The 22928-nt window shown below is 36.1% G+C and overlaps 2 protein-coding genes across 3 annotated transcripts in view; one reads left to right on the top strand and one right to left on the bottom strand.

The window, feature by feature from the left end:
* Positions 1 to 2121: 2121 nt before the first annotated feature.
* On the bottom strand, positions 2122 to 3356 carry mRpL1 (mitochondrial ribosomal protein L1). Its single transcript, XM_081738025.1, has one exon. The coding sequence runs from the start codon at positions 3263 to 3265 to the stop codon at positions 2192 to 2194; it is 1074 nt and encodes a 357-aa protein (XP_081594151.1). The 5' UTR covers positions 3266 to 3356; the 3' UTR covers positions 2122 to 2191.
* Positions 3357 to 20945: 17589 nt separating this feature from the next.
* The window catches only part of mus301 (mutagen-sensitive 301), a 75983-nt gene continuing 74000 nt past the window's right edge, over positions 20946 to 22928 (top strand). Inside the window, exon 1 of one of the 2 annotated variants that reach the window (XM_081738023.1) lies at positions 20946 to 21147. The gene's annotated coding sequence lies outside the window, so the exon portion shown is untranslated. The remainder of the gene's footprint in view (positions 21148 to 22928) is intronic. The other variant, XM_081738024.1, reaches the window with a different exon arrangement.

Here is a 22928-nt window from a genome sequence, read left to right as displayed (position 1 = left end):
CTTTTAAGGCACTCCCAGTATTTGTCTGGCGCGTTTTGATGAAAACTGAAGTAGTCTTCACTTACCAAGGATTTGAGTTCTGAGTGTAATAGGGTTTTATCCGAATTTTATATTATATAAGAATTACCCACCTCTTTGGAAAATTGTCTATTTCCTTCTTTCTAGAAATCGAAATAAAAGCGAATGTTACTGGTCCAAAGTGTGTCCTACAAACCGCGGAAGAGGCTTTACGGATTCCCTTGAGCGACAATGTCTGACGACTATGCAACGAGACTAAGGGAGACGGTGATGAAGAGATGGATGAAAATGGAGGCATGGCGTAAGTCAAAGGATACTGAAGATACCCCTAGGAAAACCATGACACGGTGTTCGTCCACCACAAAGCCCACTTGCTGGGAGCTGCGATCAAACCAGGAACCCGCACCAAAAATGAGCTACTGCCACGACCCCACACGAAAATTTCTAGTTTCGTGGGTACATGCACAGTCATGAAAGAAAGTATTCTTCAGTTGACAAAATTTCTTTTCCTATAACTCGACAACAAATTAACCTATTGGGGTACCGATTTTGGCAAGTTAAGTTATAACTATTCTAAGGATAGCAACAAAAAGATACACATTAATTCATTTGTTCCCGGGTTATTGGCAAATGAAAATTTTGTCAACTGTCAAATACTTTCGTTCCCGTGTGTACAATAGAACATAAATGCTTAAGTTCTTTTTAAACTAGAAATATGGACTGAAGTACGTATACAAAATTTAATAAAACCCACTGGGTAGATTTTTTAAAATTAATCTTCGGTTTTTCACAATCCAGCTGAAAACACAGTACATTTCTCATATTACTTGTCGGAGAGCTTCATCGTTACGGCCTATGATTTAATATACTTAATTGGCTTAGAAATTCAGCTCAAAATTGCTTTCTTTTAAACTATTACGTGCTTAGAAATTACACTCTGGATTGCCTGAATCATGCAGGTGAAATTTAGGCACACCACTTGAAATGTTTGTTGAAAAATTGTACTCCTTCCATTAATTTAGTCCTTATTGTTTTCCAAAAAATTTGCAATGGGCGATGAAAAATTAGTATTTCACGATTACAGACATAATTATACCATAAAAACTACAACGCTAAAAACACAAACCAACCTGCGCCAGGCGACCAGTAAACCGCAGGAATGCTATGAGTCAGTGCATGGCGAAGGTAGGGGCCTACAGGCCCGCCAGAGACGGTGTGTATTCGCGTAAGCAAAGGTGTATTGAAAATACGTAGGTTCTCGCAGTGACGCAAGTTCTTATAGCACCTGTAATGGTTTTACACTAGTAAACATAATATACAGTTTTTGTAGATTGCACAGAAATACTCCACCGGCCGAAAATAGTATTTATTATACTCATTTATTTTAAGTGCCGTAAGACACCTGTAATGATTTTACATTAGTAACCCGACACTTGCAAACAGAAAATACACGTGTATAACTCAACTTTCAATTCTGCTGCCTGCAAAAATTTGTTTCTTGTAAACATGTCTTTCCGTGCAGAATATTGAATTTCACCTGTGTATTTTGCAAAATACGGTGAAACTACACATAACCTGCATCATAACATTAGATGTCAGTAAATCTGGGTTCACTCGAGCAGAGTTCTACCAAATGGAATAAAATACAATGTGAAACATATTTCGTGCAGGAATGAGAATGCGAATGTAAGTAATTTCTGTCAGTGCACAACATATTGCAATGAATTTTCAATGGCAATGAAAGTACCGTACGTGTAACTATATACTGAGGCCGAAGGCTGCAAAATACAACAGTGCAAATTCGATAGAAACAGACGGCGGGAATGTTCGGTTCGTACGTTAGTAAGGAACGTTTGCGACAGATGTAATACAAAATGTAAGAAATTTGTCACCATTTGGCAGAACCGTTTTACAAATCTATGAACCCTCAAACTAAGAAAGTAGCAAGTTAATTACTCTATGCCCACACCCTCATATTCTCAAACAAATCTCTTTGGTGAGCTTCATTAGCTGATGCATGTCAAGTGACTTAGTTATGTATAAGGAAGTTTAACGAGTATGTACTACATGATAGTATCATATTGATGAACTGAAATCTATATACAATCTGCTGCACTTGTTTATTCAGCAGCAACATTATAAAATATACATATACTATATAATTCACGTGAATTTACACATTTACTGCTGTCTTTTCTTTCTCTGCCTCATCGTCCTCACTATCGCCTTCTTCATCTTGAGACGATGGGGGAGCCATTGGTTGCTTTTCACTTTCATATTTTGTAAAGTCCACTTTCAGTTTTTCACGAGAAGGTTCTGCTGTAAGATAGCACAAAGTTATAAACGGACCTTGTCGCCGTGGTCGTACACTTAATACATCCTTAATTACTGCTGCAAAGTTCTCCTCTAAATGTTTTGTTTCCATACTTAATTTGCCAATTGGAGCTTTGATAGATCCAAAGTCCAGCTCGTACTCATCTTTCGCGCACTTGTACTCCACTCCGTTTGCGAACTTGCGCACTAGTGCAGCCATATCAGCACCAAGAGTACCTGCTTTCAGATTAGGAAGCTTCCCGCGCATTAATCCTCTTAAAGCTACAATATCTGGTAAAATATTCGGGTGCGCAACCACAATATCAAAATCTTGCGGTAACAGATTACCAGCAATGATTTCCTTCACTAAATCACTACCTCCTGCCACTGTGGCCCCTGCATCTAACGCCTCTCTTTGCTGTTCTTGCTCTTTACAAAATGCAAGTACAGTTCGAGTCTGTTCGTGCTCAAACGAGTATGGAACATCCACGTACCGCGTAAAATTATCCACGTATCTGTTTTTCTTTTGTGCACGCATGTCAAGTTCAATGTTCACATTCAAAAATTCGTCCACTGCATTGTAAACCGTAGGATGATGGGTTTCACGGTGACTTTGTACTGCTTCCTCAAAGCTATACACTGGCAGCCGGTGGTGCAACCCAATCCACACATTGTCTACTGGAAATGGTTTCGTGCTATCATCGGTGCGTCTCGATGGGGCAGAAAGTCTCTGTTGTTGGGCTAATCGTATCTTGTACGGTACAAATTCTTCAACTTTTACCTCTTTTTTCACTTTCTTTAGACGTGCTTTCTCACGAGTTCCTTTCCTAGCTGCGTAGTTTCTTACTAAGTTTAGTATATTGAAAGTAAATTTACAATATGTTAAACTCTGGTTTACATACAAAATCTTGTATGTACTTGCGGTACAAATCATGATTAATAAAAGTAAACAAAATCTCACACCACAAACAACAACTTCTGCACCATGCAAGCACCGTGCAGTATGAGTTTGTTTTGTTAACAGTGATGCCAAAACATGCACTCAGAAAGTAGTTGAATGATGCTCAGAATCTGGCTTAAAGGAAAAAATAAACATAAACCCATATGGTGGAATCAAATTTGCCAACAAAATATAAATATGGTACAAAAAGCTTACCATACTTTCATTAATAATAAAACTAGAGACAATTTTCTACATTATTGTGCACAAAAAGCTAAATCCAAAAAAATAATACAAAGTATCAGAAGACAAAGTTGGCAAGATTTTTGTAACCAACTTTCTGATAGGTCTATGTTGCATCATATCTGGAATTTCTGGAGAAAATACACAAAAAATATGTCGAATATGAATACTCCTTTATACCTTAGTCAATTACATTGGATAGATAATTTCCATCAAAACCTATCACCACATTTTGTTAACAATTCAAGGCTTTTATTACAGAAACAATTACTATGTAATAAAAATCCTGATTTAGATAAAAACTTTACAATAAGAGAATTAGAACTTGTAATCAAAAATATCACAAAAACTACATCACCTGGGTTAGATGGTCTTACATACCCTCACTTTAAAAATTTAACAGAAAAAGGTCTCAAAGTATTATTAGAATATTATAACAATATTTGGAACACCAGCGTCATACCCCTACAATCGAAAAAAGTATTAATCATCCCAATTCCAAAAGCAAAATAATCAATTGGTAAAGTAGATAATTATCGTCCAATTTCACTCCTCTCTTGTGCATTTCGAGGGGCTTATACTTAATCGCCTGAATTGGTATTTAGAATATAACCAAATTCTGCATAAAAATATAACAGGGTTTCGCAAAAATACTTCAACCTATGATGCATTGGCCCCAGTAATTCTAGATATTCATCATGCATTTTATTCCAGAAACTATCTTATAGCAGTTAGCATAGATTTACAAAAAGCTTATGATTCTGTAATTTTAGATATACTTATTAATACGCTATATGTGTTAAATATACCGAGTAAAATTATAAGGATAATACATAATATTTTAATTGATAGGAAAATATATATTAAAGTTGGTAATACTTATAATGAGGCACGTACTAAATCGATAGGGCTACTGCAAGGCAGTAAATTAAGCCCTATACTTTTCAATATATACATTAACGATCTAATTAAATTAAATAAGGGAACAATACAACTAGTATCGTTTGCAGATGACATACTTATCACAACAACGACTTCAAACCTGGAAATGGGTAAAGAAAGACTAGAAAACTTTCTTAATTCACTAATTTCTTGGACGCAGCTTAATGGTTTTGAAGTAAATTGGAAAAAATCCAAATTCATAATTTTTACCAGACGAAAATTGGTACCGACAATAACAATTAATATACAAAATCACAAACTATCGATCGAATCTCATATTAAATATTTAGGATTATTTTTAGACAAAAAATTAAATTGGAATCAACATCTAAGATATCTTACACAGGAATCAGAGAAATTTACAAAATTATTTCAATGTATAGCAGCTAAGAAATATGGTATCAATCCTTTCAGTTTATCAAATATTTTAAAACATACAGTAATGGCTAAGTTTACTTATGGAGGAATATTTTATTCTAACAATCTCAAACAATTCTATAATCGAGTAGAAAGCATACTCTATGATTTACAAAAAATCATTTTTTCACAACCAAGATTTTGCCCTAAACGAGCACTTTTAGAAGAAACCAATTCAATTCCATTAACGATATTAGTACAACGAGCGGCAGAAAGGTTTATTTTAACAAGATTTGGTCTCACTTCTTCATTAATAATTAATAAGTTACAACAAATAGAAGAGTTATTTAATAGTAATAAAAAGATACCATATCTCAATAATAAACCATGGATTTATATAGCATATACTGGACTTAAATACATACAACCATTTATCCATAAGGTACCCCTTCTTCCTTCCTTTACATGGCAATATACTGTCAACTTAGTAAATATAAATGTCACGATTCCGAATTTTATAGAAATCGAAAATTCGGAATTACGTAATGAAGTATATAAAAATATTTGGGAAGAAGAACTTTAAGAATTACGCACAGACAATGTTTTAATTTATATAGATGCATCTAAATACCCAGATTCTTCAGTGGGCGCTGCAATATTCATATCATCTAATAATCTTACTCTTAAATATAAATTACCATCATCTTTATCAATTTTTGAAGCAGAAGCTTTCGCTATTCGTCAGGCATTATTATATATTTCAAAACACAAAATATTGATATCATGTATATGTACTGATTCACTTAGTGTCCTTCAAACACTGCAAAATACATACTGGAATGCAAAACTTACTTGGACAATTTTAAATATAAAACATCTTTACAAAACACTTCAAAACAAGAATTACACTGTACAGTTTTACTTTATGCTTTCCCACATTGGCCTAAAATATGGCGATCTTATTGACAATGCAGCAAAGTCTGCAACTAGAATTGGAAAACCATATTATATAAAAATTCCTTATAGAAGTTACCATTATATTATAGATACACATTTTTCAACAATAGTAAATGAATGGCAACAAAATAATAAATTATTACCTGGAAATACTTATTGGGAAATCATCGAACATCATTCCCATAAACCCAGGGAATTCATAAAACATTGGGCAAGAAAGGAAATCATTGCATATTATAGAATACTTTTAGGTACAGCACTTACCCCAATTAAATTATTCCAAATTAGGAAAAAGGAGACTTATCACTGTTGGTGTGATAAGGGTATAGGCACTCTAGATCATTTATTATTCGAATGTACTTACTTACAAAACCAAAGATCTACATTTCTTCAAAAAATAAATTATCATATCGGAATGGGACCATTAAATACAAATATATTATAGCAACATATAATTGGAAAGCAATTCAAAGCATGATACAATTTATTCTTCTTAATGGTATAAATATATATATATATAAAAGTAAAGGAAAACAATAAATTAGTTAAATATAAGAAGGAATATTTAAGGAATATATATAAACACAAAAAAGGTATAGAACAATTTTGAAGATGAATACAAATAAATTGCTTGAAATATTCCTTCCATTGAAGAAGATAGTAACTTAAGTCGAAATGTTCAATAGAGATCACCTAACGAATTTAGCATTTGGAGCCTACTAAAACTACATTTAAGACGGAGGAGAGAAAAACACTGTTAATAGTGAGGAAGAAAGAAAGAAAGAAAGAATCTGGCTTAAATGAGTGAACTCTTAAAATTATGAGCGAAATAGCAAATTTGGTGCAGTTTTACTATACGGATCCACAGATTGTAAAATGTGCGGAAAATTTTGGGGAAGTCTTTAATTTGCCTATTTTATGTCGAGAACAGAACCCAACGAAACCCTGCGGGGCTTCTAACCCACTTCTATTCCTACTGCTACTACTACTACTTATACTATGGATCCGTATAGTAAAACTGCACGGCAAATTTTACAAGGTAAGCAAGACATTTGCTGTATATTAAGAATAATCCGTCAAATTGAGAAAGCATTTTTCTTTCGTTTTTCTTGCTTTAAACGATTCCCCAAGACGTTCTAGTTCTAAACCGTTATTACCCTGACGCCTGACCAAATAATTTCTTACAGATTCATAGTGTGCTTACAAACTGATGTGCCCTATGTTCATGCAATTATTTCTTCAAGAAACGCTTGTAGTGCCTTGCAAATTGTTTCTTAAGTTAAAGTCGTATTCAGGGGTGCAAATTTATTTTATGAAGACTTCACCTTACCAGAAGTAAAAGTGGATCTCATACGGTATGGGGATGCTTGACGTCACGCCGTCTCCCGTACCTATCTTTACCCATTGTATTTTTTTTTAGAAAGTGGGGGACGCCAAATATATTTGTGGAAGTGAGTGAACGACGTTCGCCCGCGTTCTTCCTTACTTTTACCCCTGCCCCTTACGGAATAAATACGTGTTTGGGCGTATGCCATAAAAACAACTACGTAAACAACACAGACCAAGTTTAGCTTGCTGGCTTCTAAAATGAGAGTTTTAACTGAGTCAGGGCAGGAACGCGCGGGAGTGCGTCCGCAGGAAGCAGACGCGCCAGGGACCGGATTTGTGCGCATAAACGAGGACAGTGCAGGAAAAAATGGATATCGCATAAAATTCCATATGTTAGGGCACGTATTATGTTTTCAGACTTGTGACTGTGCGCTTTAAACACAAACTATAAGTTTCCTACACGTGCAGAAATACTTCGCCGCTCAAAGTTAGTATGTACGCAGACACCTTTCATATGCACTCTTACATTTTATCCCTAGAGTATTCCTTATAATGGTTACACATTTGTAAATGTGAAATACTGGTTTCCTGCATTGTGAAAAATTTCTCCTATGGTGGAATAAATATCCTACACAGAGGGAATTGGGGCGCGGTGGCTCAGTGGTAGAGCGGGGGTCCCTGGTGGTAGTGGACTCCGGTGCTTGTGGTCCCTGGTTCGATCCCAGCCAGCGCCGTGTGGACTTTATGGTTGATCACCGCCGTGCTCGTGGGTTTTCTCGGGGTTCTCCCGTTTCCTCGCACTTTCTTTATTCCACCATTTCACTCATCTCTCATCATCGCCGTGTCCTTTAGCCTAACCGGCATAATCGTGTGACGTAAAACTTAAAGATTTCATTTCATTTTTTACACAGAGGGAGGGGATTTACATTAGGCCTTCCTAGGCCCTGACCTAGAGCTGAAGAAATCGTAGGGTCCGCACAAAACTCTTATGCAAAACTTACAGAATTAATTATTTTCCTAGTGGTTAGCACACTTAAAGAACGACTGGCAGGAATCGGATGATAAGAGAAAGCTTACAGCTCGTATGATAGCAGCTGTAGAAGCCAAGAGCTGTGAGGTAAACGACTGATAGTGTTTATTTTTACCCAAAACTGAACGAGGAAACACTACGAGACTTTTAAACGAATAAAGAAAATATATAATACAAGAAGAATATAATGGGAAAAGAAACATGGGAAGAGATTAACATGAGAGAAAGAGATCTTCAAAAGATGGCTGGAAAATCTTGAAGTACTGATATTTGAAAAGCAGGAGCAAGCTTAAGATCATTAGCAGACTCAGAAAATACTAAAGAAAACCACAGAAAATTTTAGGAGCGAAAGGACTTAAATCAGGGCCGTCACGTGGGTTGTAAGCGCCCGGGGCGAGAATTCCAAGGCGCCCTGCTCCCAGTGTGTTATGAGAAACAACCAGAGTTTATTCTGTACTTCTAGAGTTAAATATGGAATGTAAGTTCATACTGTAAGATACAAGAAGTTAGTATTATGTCATTTTTTTAAGTGAATGGCTTTTATAGTTAAACCATAAAAGTTAATGAAAACAAGTTTTGAATTATTGAAATCGTGTGCTATTCTTGTTTATTTTGAACTTGATACACATCAACATAGTAATAGCATATGATATACAAGTATAAAATTTCAAAATTAAAAAAAAAAAAAAACTCTTCTCATAGAGTTCCAGAAGATGTTTTGCATTACGGTAATTTTTAAGTTCAATACTCTATTTGAAGTCTCTCAAGGATCTTATCTAGGTCCTCTGTTGTTTCTTCTTGTTATTAATGACATTCCTCTTTGTATTAAAACTTTTCAAGTTCTTCATTTTGCCGACACTACTATCAAAGATCTAGGAGTAAAATTTTGATAGCAAATTAATCTTTGCTCAACACGTTCACGCAATAACGAGTAGTGCATATGGAAACCTAGGTTTAATTTATAGAATAGAGCAGGATTTCTACAAAGAATCAACATTTATAACTTAGTTATATTTTTTCCATGTGAGGTCAAAACTACAATACTCTTGTGCTGTTTGGACACCTAATGTCACTAAATACTTTGATGCAATAGAAATTATACAGTTTAATTTTTTTTAATCCTTGCATATAAGAGAACCGGTTTCTACCCAACCCTATGAAGACTTAATATCGAATTTTAGTTTTCAAACATTAGAAAAAAGGAGATGGATGTTTGTTCTGTTCAAATTACACAGGTCTGCAAAAATAAAGTAATGCTAAGCTGTTTCGGTTCAGTTAACTAATTCGTATGTGTTGTAGTGCGTTGAATCCAGGAATGACAACCACTTTGTCCTGGGACGTCTGGGTTTCGAACAAACGAGTGGTCATTGTTGAACACAAATATGCGATTTACATATACACCATTAACAGCGTAACACAAATTAATGTAGAGAAACACGCACACACGTAAAGACATAAAAGTAATACCGCCCTCAATCAGATTGCTTGTGAAATCGTCGTTTTTCAAAGGTCAAACTTCGTTTGGAGCTTGTCCTTTGGTAGGTGGCTGCCGGAAGATCCCTAAACAACATCCAGCAGTAGTTTGCCATTATCTTGACACTCCAGTTCCCCTGATACCCTCGTTCCATTTCTTTGATATCTTGATGGAAACGCTCCCCCTGCTCTTCACTCACTGCCCCAACTTTGTTAGAAAAGTAGGAGTTAAGAAAATGGACTTTTAAGCTCGTGGAGTAACCAATCTTTCGGAAAGAGTGCGACATTTTTTCCACTATTTCCTTGTACTGTGAATCCTTTCGGTTTCCCAAAAAATTTTTGATGACTACAGTAAAGGTAACCCAAGCCTCTTTTTGTGTTGGAGTCATTGAACTGATGAAGTCTTTGTCGGATATGAGTTTTCTAATATCAGGGCCAATAGAAACCTGCGTACTCGCGTACTCGTAGTATTAGAGCAACAGTGTAGCCATAACTACTTACCAACGTTTTACAAATCTAAGATGTAGTCTACTAAATTCGTTTCATGAACAGATTTATTGTTTTTGTTTTTTTCTTTGTAATCTCGATACTCTCATTCATGACACATTAGGATATGTGTCAGTGATTCCCATCCGGACCAATTTACATGTATTTTCGTGTTTCGGGGAGCACAATTACATTTAATCTGCCATTTTCATTTTTTATTTTCGTGTGATACATTTGCAATTTAGCGATTTCCAGCTACCTGTTTGACCACGTTACATTTAGATTGTGCAAAAACTTGACGTCCCAGGAAGAAATGGGGATCATTTTCGAATTCGATGCATCCAGAAGCGTAAAAATCAGCTAAATTTATGCAAACAGCGTTTTGGTTGCAGACCTGTGCTATTAAACAGTAAAATTGTCTGTCCAGAATTAGTTTCAGAAGTATTATTACGTGTTCCAATAGGTAAGACTAGAACAGCAAACGCTGGGACATTCTATTACAGGAAAACAAAAACCAACATTACGTAAGTCTCCTCTGTGGAGAATCTTTGCTTCATATAACGAAATGATAAGATTTCATGTAGTAGATGTATTTAGTATGTCCGAAAACAAGTTCAAAACAATTGTCAGCCAATAACTTTTGCATAATTAAATTACGTATATTCATGTATATTAGATAATTATGTACATGACACTGTAACTGGTCATTAAGCCTGTTGTGTTTCCCTTATCAAATAAGTAAATAAATAAATTTTACTTAGCCGTGGCCTGATATTATTATTAAAATATCTGAATTAACATTATTTTTCTTAATTTTATTTACCAACATACCGGTAATCCGAATTCCCTGAATGTTGTTGATTAGTCGTCCCAGCGCCCCCCTGGTCGCGGCGCCCGGGACGATCGCCCCGTTGCCTATTGTAATTAGAAAAAATTCAACATAAAGAAAATTAAAACCAGTTAACATATTCCGTTCGCGCATTGCACTTAATTTTTTTGAAAATTGCAAAAATCGCTCTTTCTTTGTAAATTTTTAAAGTTACTTTAAACTTTTAAGATGAAGGCACTCTACCACTTTTAACCTTTTTAAGGTTTAAAGAACCTAAATAAATTAAATTCTGATCAATAATATTATATTTTTCGTTCGCGCAAGGTATGAGAATAAACAGAAATTTATCAATATTTCTCAATTTTCATTGTGAAATTCTTCGTTCGTCTTGCTAGGAAAAATACAGCAGAACTCACTTGACATTGATTCAACTGATTTCAACTGGATTGAATCTATTGAAAAAACAATTACAAAAAAGACAAATTTGAAGGCCTAGCGGAAAGCTCGCAATCTTCAGCGAGCACTGAGTGGAGAAGAGGTTGCTAAATCGGGAGGTTCTCAGAAATTGATGATTACAAATATAATTCTACCTCTGAGGTATCGGAGTGTGTGGAAGATGAATGGCAGCTCGACTGGAAAGCTCCAATGGCAGAAGAGAATTCAACTTAGTGCAACATCGCTAAACAGTTATCTCTGATCGGGCAGCAGCTGTCATAGCATCAAGTGTTCTTCAATATGTTGGGATGATAACTGATACAGATTTTCCTATGTAGTTAATAAATGTGAAATAAGAAGAGAACAGAGTCGCTAGAACTAATTTAAAAAGTAAATTCAGACCTCCTGAGGAAAATTGGGGTCTCTTCTTTGATGGACGAAAAGATAATACTTTGGTCATAGAAATATTAAATGCCAAGCAATTTCATAATATTGTGCAAGAAGAACACTATTCTCATATCCAGGATCCTGCATCAACTTATATTGAACATGTATCTCTTTTCTCGAGTTCGTGAAATGATAGAACTCTAAACATAGTTTCTTGCTTGTTTGAACTAACATTGAAGAACTTGAAGTAGTAGGGTGTGATGGCACTGTAACTAACACTGGATGGAACAACAGTGTCATCCACTGGCTAGAAAAATCATATAGGATGTCCGCTAGGGTGGAGCACATGTCTCATGCATGTTATTGAGCTTCCTTTTCGCCACATTTTACTACATATTGATCATCATACTGCAGACCGTAAATGTTTTACTGGGCCAATAGGGTAGCACCTCTCTTGCTGTGAAAAGCTCCCTGTGGTGGATTATGAATCCAAAGCTTGTTCTATTCCTGATATAGACAGGATTTTTTTTTTTTTTTTTTTTTAGCAAAGACCAACAATATTTGTTGGACATTTTAAAAGGAATTACTTCGGGACATTGTCCAGAAGACTTGATCAACGGAATCCTGGTCCTTTGTCCCATTCCAGTTGGCTAACTGCTGCAAACCGTGTCCTTAGATTGTATGTAAGCTTGTTAGATTCAATTGAAAACTTAAAGGAAATAGATTCATTTTGAAATTATACATCCCTGTCTATTTTTCCATAAAAAAAAAAAAAAGAATCCATACCTTACTGACGGACCAAAACATGTCTTTGAAGTAATCCAGACAACAAGATATTTATCTGACAAATTACTTGAAGTTAGTAACTAAGTAATAGAACGAAATGTGTTTTTTGCACATCAGAGAATTTTCTGTTGGCAATGCCAGTTGATGACATAGAACATACTCGGAAGCTTGATTATAGAAGGATCTTAAAAGCAAAACAAACTGCCCCCAAAAAGAATACTGTTCGAAATTTTGTACCACCAAATATAAACTTTCAGGCTTCCTATTACTTTGAAATTATTAATATTAATTCTTGTGTGTTGCATCCTGCTCCAGTTCTGCGCAACCTTAGTGAAAATGATACAAAACTATTCATCAAGTCTGACACTACACCCATCAAGGAAATACAGAAGTTTTTCTCTCACATACACGTTGTAGAGAGGTGTGTCAAACTTGTGACAGAGGCCTCGAATTAAGTTTGTGAGCATGAAGCTAGAGATTAGTATATTCTAGCAACACGTAAGTCTAGTTCAATCATGCCTCATTTCTCTCCTCCCCCCCCCCCAAATAACTTTAAATGTGTTTAGATACAAAAAAGAAAGAGTAAATATATAGGATGTCAAAAATTCTACTGTGTGAAAAATATTTTTACATAGTATATTGTAAAATGAATGAATAGGGGGTTAATGGGGATGTCAGCAACGAGGCTATATGTCCCCGTCACAATATATTCTAAACTGTAAATAGCTGTAAACATAATGTAAATAGCACACCCAACAATTGGATTGTTGGTTGGGTAGGGTGTAGGTGGAACTTGACGTGCAGCCACCTTCAGATGATGAGTTTTGTATCGTTTTATTTTAGAAAATGAAATAAAATGTTTGAGTTTTACGTCCCACGATTATGCCGGTTAGGCTAAAGGAGACGGTGATGATGAGAAATGAATGAAATGGTGGAATGAAGAAAGTGGGAGGAAACGGGAGAACCCGAGAAAACCCGCGAGCACGGTGTTTGTCCACCACAAAGTCCACACGGCGCGAGCTGGGATCGAACCCGGGACCCCAAGCACCGGAGGTGAACGCTCCACCGCGCCCCCCGTTCTATTTTAGAAAAACGAGCAAAGAGTTGCACAGTGAAAATTCCCGAAAATTGTAAAATTTCAGCTTTTTCTCAGTACTTGCGCGAACGAAAAATGTAACATTATTGATCAGAATTTAACTTATTTAGGTTCTATACATCTTTAAAAAGCAGGGGCGGACTGGCAACCATAGGGCCCACCCTGCTAAACTGAAATGAGGGCCCACTGTATAAAAATGTAAAAAATATACTTGGCATTCTTCATATGTATTACATATAAAAGTCCATCTTCGAACCCATAAATAGTATCCCATATGTTCATGCAAAAGCAGAACATTAATTACAAAAATCTAAAGTAGGAACATTTTAATAGTAACTCATACAGTGTGTAATTGGCATTATCATTTTTTATTGTAAACACACACAATACCGGAATTGGTGCTTTCAGTTATTTATATAGTGCTATTGTTTTTTTATGTAATGAATTTAAACCATTTATTTAAACAAATGAGTGTCATGTTTTAGAAAACCCAAAATATATACATGTGCAATAAGTAAAAACTAATCTCAAGTCAACTTTGAAACACTAAATAATTAAAGCACTGACAGAAATAATGTGAGTTTCTTTCCTCATAAATCAGTTCTAATATCAAGTTGGTAAAATTTGCTACTGAATTGCATACTGTAACCTAATATTATATAATATTAATATGAATTCCAGAAATGTATCCTAATATTAATATCTTCATTATGCCCCAGTTACACTCACAATTTCAAATATCTACCTAATTCTTTGGAGCTAGATACAAGATCGTCAATCACTTTGTCGTAATCAAACGTATATGATCTTTCTATGTATAAAAAAATAAATTCTTCCAACACATCTTGTCCAAGCAATGAAGGCAACCGATTTTTGATCACTTTCATAATCGAGAAAATTAATGTTTAGGAATGCGATGATTCATCGTTGCACAGCCCCATTTACATATGATGGAAAAAGTTTTTCAGTGGAATAAGGGCATGTAGCCTCTTCAGGGCCGGCGGAGAATGAACAACAGATTTTTAAAAATTATAAACTAGCTAAATTTGACATGATTTTACCCATGTCTGCTGGAAATCCCAAAATAAAGACTGGTGTTTCAGAAAATGCCATCAGATTTTTTTAATTAATTTTGAGGCAATTTTTATTGCGTTTTCATGTAAAATAACATATCTGAAACTTTTTTTTTAAGTAACCAAACCTGCAACCACCCTACTTAACGAAGATCCGTATTTTGTCATAGCTGATCTGGGCTGCCCTCCCCCTTGATACGTAAAAAATACCACTTACTTCAGTCGAGAGTCTGCTCGCGAATGTGCCGCAATCTCTCTCTCTGTACCTGTCTTTTTGGCGGGAAGAAAATGTTGTAACCCACATACACAAACTCGTCTAAATATTGCTGTATAATCTCGAGGAAGTACACCCCGCTCTTAGCAGACAACTCCTCCCCTCCCAAGCGTGTCAGGTGAGACAACAGACATGGCGTCAGTGTTTGAAACTTGAAAAAGCTGTAACTTTGTGGCCTCAATGCAACACAAAGAATTCGATTGGAGGTAAATTTGCGATAGATTTCGAAACGCAAGATTTTCCTTGACATAAGTAAGTCATAATATCATATCTTCATGTCGCAGAAAGATTAAATATCGTCTATCGTCTAGTGCAGTCCGCCCATTCCTCGGCTGGCCCAACTTCTCTTTTTATATGAATACCTACTTTGCACATCACAAATAATTTTTACATTTTACTACACTTTTATTTTAAATTAACTTTAAATAACTAAAGGGAAGTTAACATTTACACGATATACACACGGATTTGACTGACAGCATAAGTGTGCAGCAGCTAGTGCTCTCAAACGGGTCAGGTCAGGCTTCATCGGGTCAGGGCTCGAGTCGAACCTCCTTGGATCACAGGTCGGGTCAGGGCTGCTCTAAAAACGGGTCGGTTCTGGTCAACTTTCTTATGCGCCGTTTCGGCTAAATCCTTCTCGGGTCGAGAGGGTTGGGTTGAGTTGAACGTCGACCCGACCCGACTCATGACCCGAATAGAAAGTTGACCCGAGCCGACCCGTGGCTAGAAAGTTGACCCGAGCCGACCTGTGGCTACAGTAGCCTGACCCTAGCGTAGGTGACCTGACCCGACCCGTGTCTCAAGCAGGCTTGACTCGACCCATGAAAGCCTGATCTGACCCGTTTGAAAGCACTATGTGGCAGCAAACAGTTCAGTTAATTTCGTGTTCGCCTGTTACAGTTGTGTAATTTCAAGTAAAAATAGCCATTAAAGATAAGCTACAATTGACTGAAATCATCCAAAGACGTGGTGTATACATTATAATTTTTAAACACCTTAAACAGAAAAACAAAAAAACAAAAAATACCTGGCAACTGTCTTGCAGTACTCGAATGAGTCACATCACGCTCATTTGTTTCTTGGGGCTTCACAGATTCAAATAGCCTACGTTGTTTTGGGTCAGATGCAGCTTTTTGTAAATCACATCTTCGTTTGTGTTCTCGCTTTTTAGCACCACTTTTATATTTTTTCTTTACAGTAGAATCACTCCTATCATCCATACTGACACAACCACATCTGTCTTCCACGACAAATGACACGTAACTGGTGTTCGAATAATTGAATTGCTGCTATCGGATTTGCTCTTCGATGTAATATACAAATAAAACACGAGCCGAGGGCAGCAACTTCATAGTAATTGTTTGAGATATGTATAAAACAATCGTTGATAGTGACGACTAATTTCTTTTCGCTTTACCGCACTGAAAAAGAAAACAAAAAAACAAAAAACAACGAAGCCTGATCCGATTTCTTTCTTCGAAGCTTGGTCTGAGGACAATGCAGTTCAAAAGCGTTCCGGCTCCACCTCCACTTTCCACAATAACAATATCTATGACACTATTGTTTCTTTAAAACATAGCCACTCGCCGGCTTGTAAAAGGACTGGAGTAGGCAATGGTATCCAAATCCAATAACAGCCTGAAATCTACTGTGTTTCTTATATTAAAAAAGTAGTAGTTAACGTGCTCGTTTTTAACAGCTGCTGTATCACAAACCCCGCAATGTTTTAGGGCCTGATTGTCTCATAGACAGAACTTTTTCAAGTCGATAAACGTGGAGAAGAATAAGGTCTGTTCATGAAAGTTTAACTTTACGTCTTTTTTTATGCAAAACACAAGTTTGCGGGAGTTACCCTGCATTTTTTGATGCTGGTAGGTTTAGTTGAGCACATCTTTTTAAAATTGGTGGAGGGGGCCCACCTGTTTGAGGGGCCCACCCTGCATTTGCAGGGTAGCAGGGTGGGCCAGTCCGCCCCTGTTAAAAAGGTTAAAAAGGGTAGAGCGGCTTTATGTTAAAAGTTCGAAATAACTTTAAAAATTTACAAAAATAAAACGCAATTTTTTGCAATTTTCAAAAACTTTAAGTGCAATGCGCGAACGGAAGATGTCAACTGAATTTAATTTTCTTTATGTCGAATTTTTTATTAGCTACAATAGGCAACTTTTTTTTTTTTTTTTTGCACTAAAGCATTTCGAAAAAAGAAACTGACTTTTTATCGAGCCATCCTAATGTATGTTCATCCAACTTCCTGTATGAAATGTTTGCATATGTGTTAATATTCCATTTACATATTTCACAATTTCTTATTTTATTCCCATTTTTTTTTTAAAGTGATACCATGACTAATGTGGTAATCGTCATCTATCATAGTAATTATTAGTTCTCAATCTACTTCTGGATTATAATTTTCCCAACTTCTCTTCACGATATTTGTTTATTATTTTTTTCACGTCACTCTCTTGTATTTTTTAATTTGCAGCGTAGGTGTCAGCTATCAGTTACTGCCCCTGCCTTTTAATCAGGAGTTCAGAGTTCAAATCTGGTGAACCGTCCTCCTAACTGAAGATTTCGCACTTTTTCGGTTTCTCGACGTAAATAGCTATAGAGATTTAAAAAATGTTATGACTAACTTCCGTTCTCATTCTTCTCTTGCCGCAGTGACTCAGTGGTAGAGCTTCACTTCTGTTGCATCGGGTCCTGAGTTCGATCCCAGCTCGCGCCTAGTGAACTTTGTGTTGGACAAACACCGTGTGCGGAGGGTTTCTCGGGGGTTTTCTGTTTCATCCCACTTTCTTCATTTCACCATTCATTCATTTCTCATCATCACCGTCTTCTTTAGCCTAACCGGCATAACCGTGGAAAGTAAAACTTAAAGATTTCATTTTCCTTCTTCTCTTGCAGTTATTAACTATTCTAGTCTAAATTGGCCATGACAGCATGAATTTCATATATTTTGTCAGTATTATTTTGCATTTTCTTTCTTGGTTTATCACAGCCTGTTTCTTTTCATGATGGGGAATGCCATCTCTCTTTGATTTTTTTTTTTTTAAGTTGGAATACTATCTATACTCTTATATTAATCAATTGACATATTCGGATCATATTCCTAAATGATCAATACAATACAACCCTCAAATCCGAACTAATTGGGGCTGAAGCCTGTTCGGATTTCGGGGGGGTTCGGATTACCCGGGAAATAATATTACCAGTGGCGGAGCCAGTGGTGGGCCAAGGGGGGCCAGGCCCCCTTGCTCAAATCCTTGGCCCCCCTAGTGCCCCCCACACAGAGTGATATTGCTATAGGTTGACAAACGGAGTCGCCACAAGTCGCCTAGTTGATAGTCGCCACAAATGAAACTACTACCGAAAGAGCAGAGTTGCCAAATGTAGAATACCGTATGTTGCAGTAGTCTGCGTTCCGAGTAAAAAGCTTCAGGCAGCTCTTTTGTTTGTAGTACAGCAAGAATCTGTATCGTACATGCGTTGACCTCACCATCTGAACGTTCATTTTAACCTCTGTCCCTTATCAGGTTATCTTCTTTGTTTTCAACAAAGAATCAGAAAAAAAGCAAAATTAGTCAGCATTCTCATTCACTTGAATGTTGAAAGTCATATAGATGCTTGCTTACAAATAGCATACACCACAGCAAAACATGACATTTGCGTTCAACGAAAGAAGTCTTCGTAAGCTACTTATTATAATTCATACACTAAGTAATTAATTTCCATTGATTATGGCGACAGAACAAATGCATCGCATCCATTAAATAATTTGGTATTATTATTATTATTTTCAAAGAATCTTAATATCGAGCCGTCTTGTTTAATATACAGTAAAAGGAGAGAACAAAAGTTTTTATCAGGTCCTATTTCTGCAATAGTCATTCTCTCTCTTGTTCGTGTCCAGTTCGCTTGAGAAAAATAAGATACTGAATACTACCTACACCTAGTACTTGCTACCGATAATGATTCTCCCTCTCGACTACCTTCTGTATTTGTCTCTAGTATGTCTTTTTTTCCCTAACGCTCTTAGCTGTTGGCAACTCTGTAGAAACCTTCTGCTATGACTTAACTAGCGATACTAGCGAATTCCAAGGAAAAGGAAGTCAGCGTTTGGTGGACCTATATTACTAACTAAAGCCTGGGGAAATGCAGTAAAAATCAGTGATTTTTAAAAATAAATTGTTCAGAACTATCTTTTTAAACGATTTTAACTGTAGCCTAATCCCAAACATACTACTACTAGAGAAATTCCGAAGCTTATCAATGCCAGTGCTACAATCACCTGATTACTAACCATCAGGTAAGATACCGAGATGATACAACTTGGTCGCGGCAGTAATGCTATTTTATGTAAAAGAGGTAGTTAGTACCGTGGCCAGGTTGTTTCATCCCGTTTTCTAATGTTTAGTAATCAGAGAGATATGAGGAGTTTGTGGGACTGGTCCACGGATATTTCATACAGTGAATTCAGTCAATGAATACCCAATTTTATCGCAGGTTTATATTTGTTCTTTGTCAAAATATGGATTTCTAAGAAAATTAAGCATTCAGCATTTCTGATAAAATTACATTGTAGGAATTATGCAGAACAGTAAATTAGTGGTGACGAATTTTTAACAGGATATTCTAACTATTAGCCCTCCTTCAAATCTAATCTGAAAACTAACAATATTAATTTAGTATCGACTACAGGATAATAGCAGAATTTTCTAAAGATAATGTACTAAGAGGCATTTTTCTGCCTTCTATTGATAAGGCAATCACTGAGACGGAAAAATGCTTTGGATCACGTAGCAGAATCATTAGATCAATCACCGCTCCACATCCAAAAAGTGAAAACTTCCTAAATTACAACATTGTCGAGCCTATGGACCAGTATTATGCAAGTGATTTGGAAATATTCAAATGTGAACACAAAATCCCCCCAAAACAAGTAAGTTGTATGAAGACGAGAGAAACCCAAAGTTGATTTCTTGATGAATTTAAATCGTTAGATCTTGATGAAGTTGTTGATAAGTTTGCTGCTGCCCATAAGAATAGAAAGATCCTCTTTTAAGTAGAGGCATGAACCTATAAGTTATTTTCTTTACCTGTAAAAGTGTATTTCTTCTGTTTCCACTTAAATCAACAAGCCACACTTGTTTTAAACGCCTTGATTAAATAACTACTTACTCATATTAGAAATCAATTGTATTAATGTACCCTAGTTGTTTGAGGTAGTAAATTCTTACATTTTCACACACACACACACACACACACACACACACATATATATATATATATATATATATATATATATATATATATATATATATATATATATATATATTAATGTGAATACAATTTTTCATTCATTGGAGATGGCCCTCTCAAAATTTTCTTGGGCCCTTCATTGGCCCCTCGTGGAAAATATTCTAGCTACGCTACTGAATATTACGTACTCATTTCGTCACTGAATTGGCGGTAAAACAACGACTGAGGTTAGACAGGGTGACCCAGTGGTCGAAAGGGCAGTGACCTTGCCTGGCGGGTGTACACTCATGTCCAAAATGATTGTCGCATATCTATAACTGTCTTCTTGTAAGAATATAATTAGATAATGATTTTGAATAAGCATTAAATCTAAAAATGTTAAAACCTTAAAAAAAACTAAATTTGTGTGATTAGATCTATTTTTTTTCATTTTCCAGCTGTAGTTATTTTTTTCTCTTGAGAACGTGTTCGGATTTGCCGGGTTTTCGGATTTCCGGGGTTCGGATTTGAGGGGTTGTACTGTATGTGTTTGTTATCTAGCGATTGCCAGTCAGCATATATACGCACGTGCTCAATATAATCACGCGCTCGCCAAATCCTTAGTACAACATACGTACATCGTTTCTAAACATGGTTCCTAGTAGTTTCACTTCTATTTTGATATTTCGCTTTAAAAATTTTGTAATTTTATTGCCGGATATTCTAAATCAAGATGGGAATTTATGCCTCACGAGATGGGATTTTTGTATGGCATCACTGCTTTTCGCTCTGTAGATGCTCTTCTGTTCTTTCCGCCGCTATAATTTAAAAAAAAAAAAAAAAAAAACAAAGTAAATAATTATATTTATTGAGAATGCGGACAAGACGATAATATTCAAAACCATAAATTCCTCTCCTAGGAGGATGTAGAGGAATATAAGGTAAGATAATTATTGAATTCAAATTTCCTTGAAGGTTTGAACAGAATGTAATCGTTCTTAGGGAATCATTACACATTCGCTGTCTAATGCATTATATGCATTTTCCCAAAGTATTTTATATGCTATTCCATTTTAGGGGAACATACATTCATGAAATATTGACTTCCCTTAGGAGGAAATGCACTTGTACTACCTTAGTATTCCTTAATGGAGGTGTTGGATTGACGAGTGCAGATAGACTTTAGGAGGGCTAAGAATAAAGGTAGCGTGCGGATATGACAAAAACTAGTGCATAAAACATGAATCAACTTTAAAACAGGCATATATTCCGAAGTTGGGCGTCCGCTTTCGTCAAGTTTTTTCTGTTATCTCCTTTCCACACTTTCTGCAATTTGTTATTAGGTTCATTAAACCGTGCTCTTCACAAACTTTTAAAAGATTTTGCTCGTTATCAATGTATTCCTTCACAAATGTTAAAACTGCTAGTTCATTGCCCTTGTACATTCGCCATGTTGGTAACATAAATGCTCGTTTCTTTCCCACAATGCAACTGTTCGGTTACCTTGCGCCAAGTAGTTCCCTCCGCTCGCCATATAGTCCCATGTTTATAACCGCTTATATATAAGAAATAAACAGATTTTTCGAGACTCTTATATATTATCAAGCACACAAACGATCAAATTATCCATATATTTCCTGTAAATTTTAAAAAATTCGCTGGAAACGGACGCCCAACTTTGGAATTTAACCCTTAAAACACGATACTGATAAAGTTGGGAAGGTTGTAGAACACATCCCCCCATAATGGTTAGTAGCTAGGTTTATTTGTTTCTGTACCAAAGTTTAATATTTATCTCAAATAGTATTGCCGAGCGAATGTAAGCGAGTGAAGGCGGGTTGGAGTCCAGCACGTTGTTTTCTGTCTTTATTACAGCTCAATGGGAAGGGGGACTTGTGTTCTGGAACCTTGCCGATACTGTTTATCCCCTTCAGTGCGTAATTTTCAGATGCGAACCGCTGTAAAAAGTAGTTTTTTTTTTTTTTTTGGTCATTATCACTAAAAGCGCCATCATCACTTTTCTCCGACTCCAATCCTGTTGACTCCAAATCTTTTTCAAAATCTTTTACATCAGAATCACTAATTAATAACTCTTCCTCGATGTCAGCATCGTTGAAATATCGTGTTGACGCCATTACTGTGCTGCCTGCTCTCAAATATAACACAGAATGAAAACTGTATTTGACGAAGCACAAACGCTATTTTAATTTCTTTCTTTTTTCGTCTTCTTTTAATTAAGCAACAATTGAAACCAGCTGAGCGCAAACTCGCTAAATATTGTCGGGATAACAGTACTCATACTATGGGTAAGTATATTCGTCATACGCAATACAAAATAGCCAAAGCAAAATGAAAGCGTATATACACGCCATCCGCACAGCAGGTGCATTTTTAAGACACGAGTTAACTCGCCACCCACACTGAAGGGGTTATGCAGGAATTATTATTTTAGGTCAATAAAATGCAAACAACGTATCACATTTTGAAATTTACAACCTCGTAACGCTAAGCACTACCTACAAAAATGATTCTATATAATCTACAAGTGGTAATAGAACACACAATAAATCCAGATCATGTTGAGTTCACTCTCCAATATAGATTGTAAGTACAGCCTGATCTGCATATGTTATGTGTTTATTACCACTTGTACATCAAATAGAATCATCTTTGTAGGTAGTGCAACACTAAGAAGGCAACAGTTACAGAGCCGAACTTCCCG

This window comes from Thermobia domestica, chromosome 14, assembly GCF_964235325.1.
Source record: "Thermobia domestica chromosome 14, izTheDome1.hap1.1, whole genome shotgun sequence".
In the NCBI taxonomy this organism is placed as follows: Eukaryota; Metazoa; Arthropoda; class Insecta; order Zygentoma; family Lepismatidae; genus Thermobia; species Thermobia domestica.
The sequence above is the reverse complement of the archived record's forward strand: the minus strand, read 5'-3'. Positions and strand labels throughout refer to the sequence as shown.

Bases quoted from the DNA above. Each gene is read 5' to 3' on its own strand.
- mRpL1 (XM_081738025.1), bottom strand. From the start codon at position 3,265: ATGATTTGTACCGCAAGTACATACAAGATTTTGTATGTAAACCAGAGT.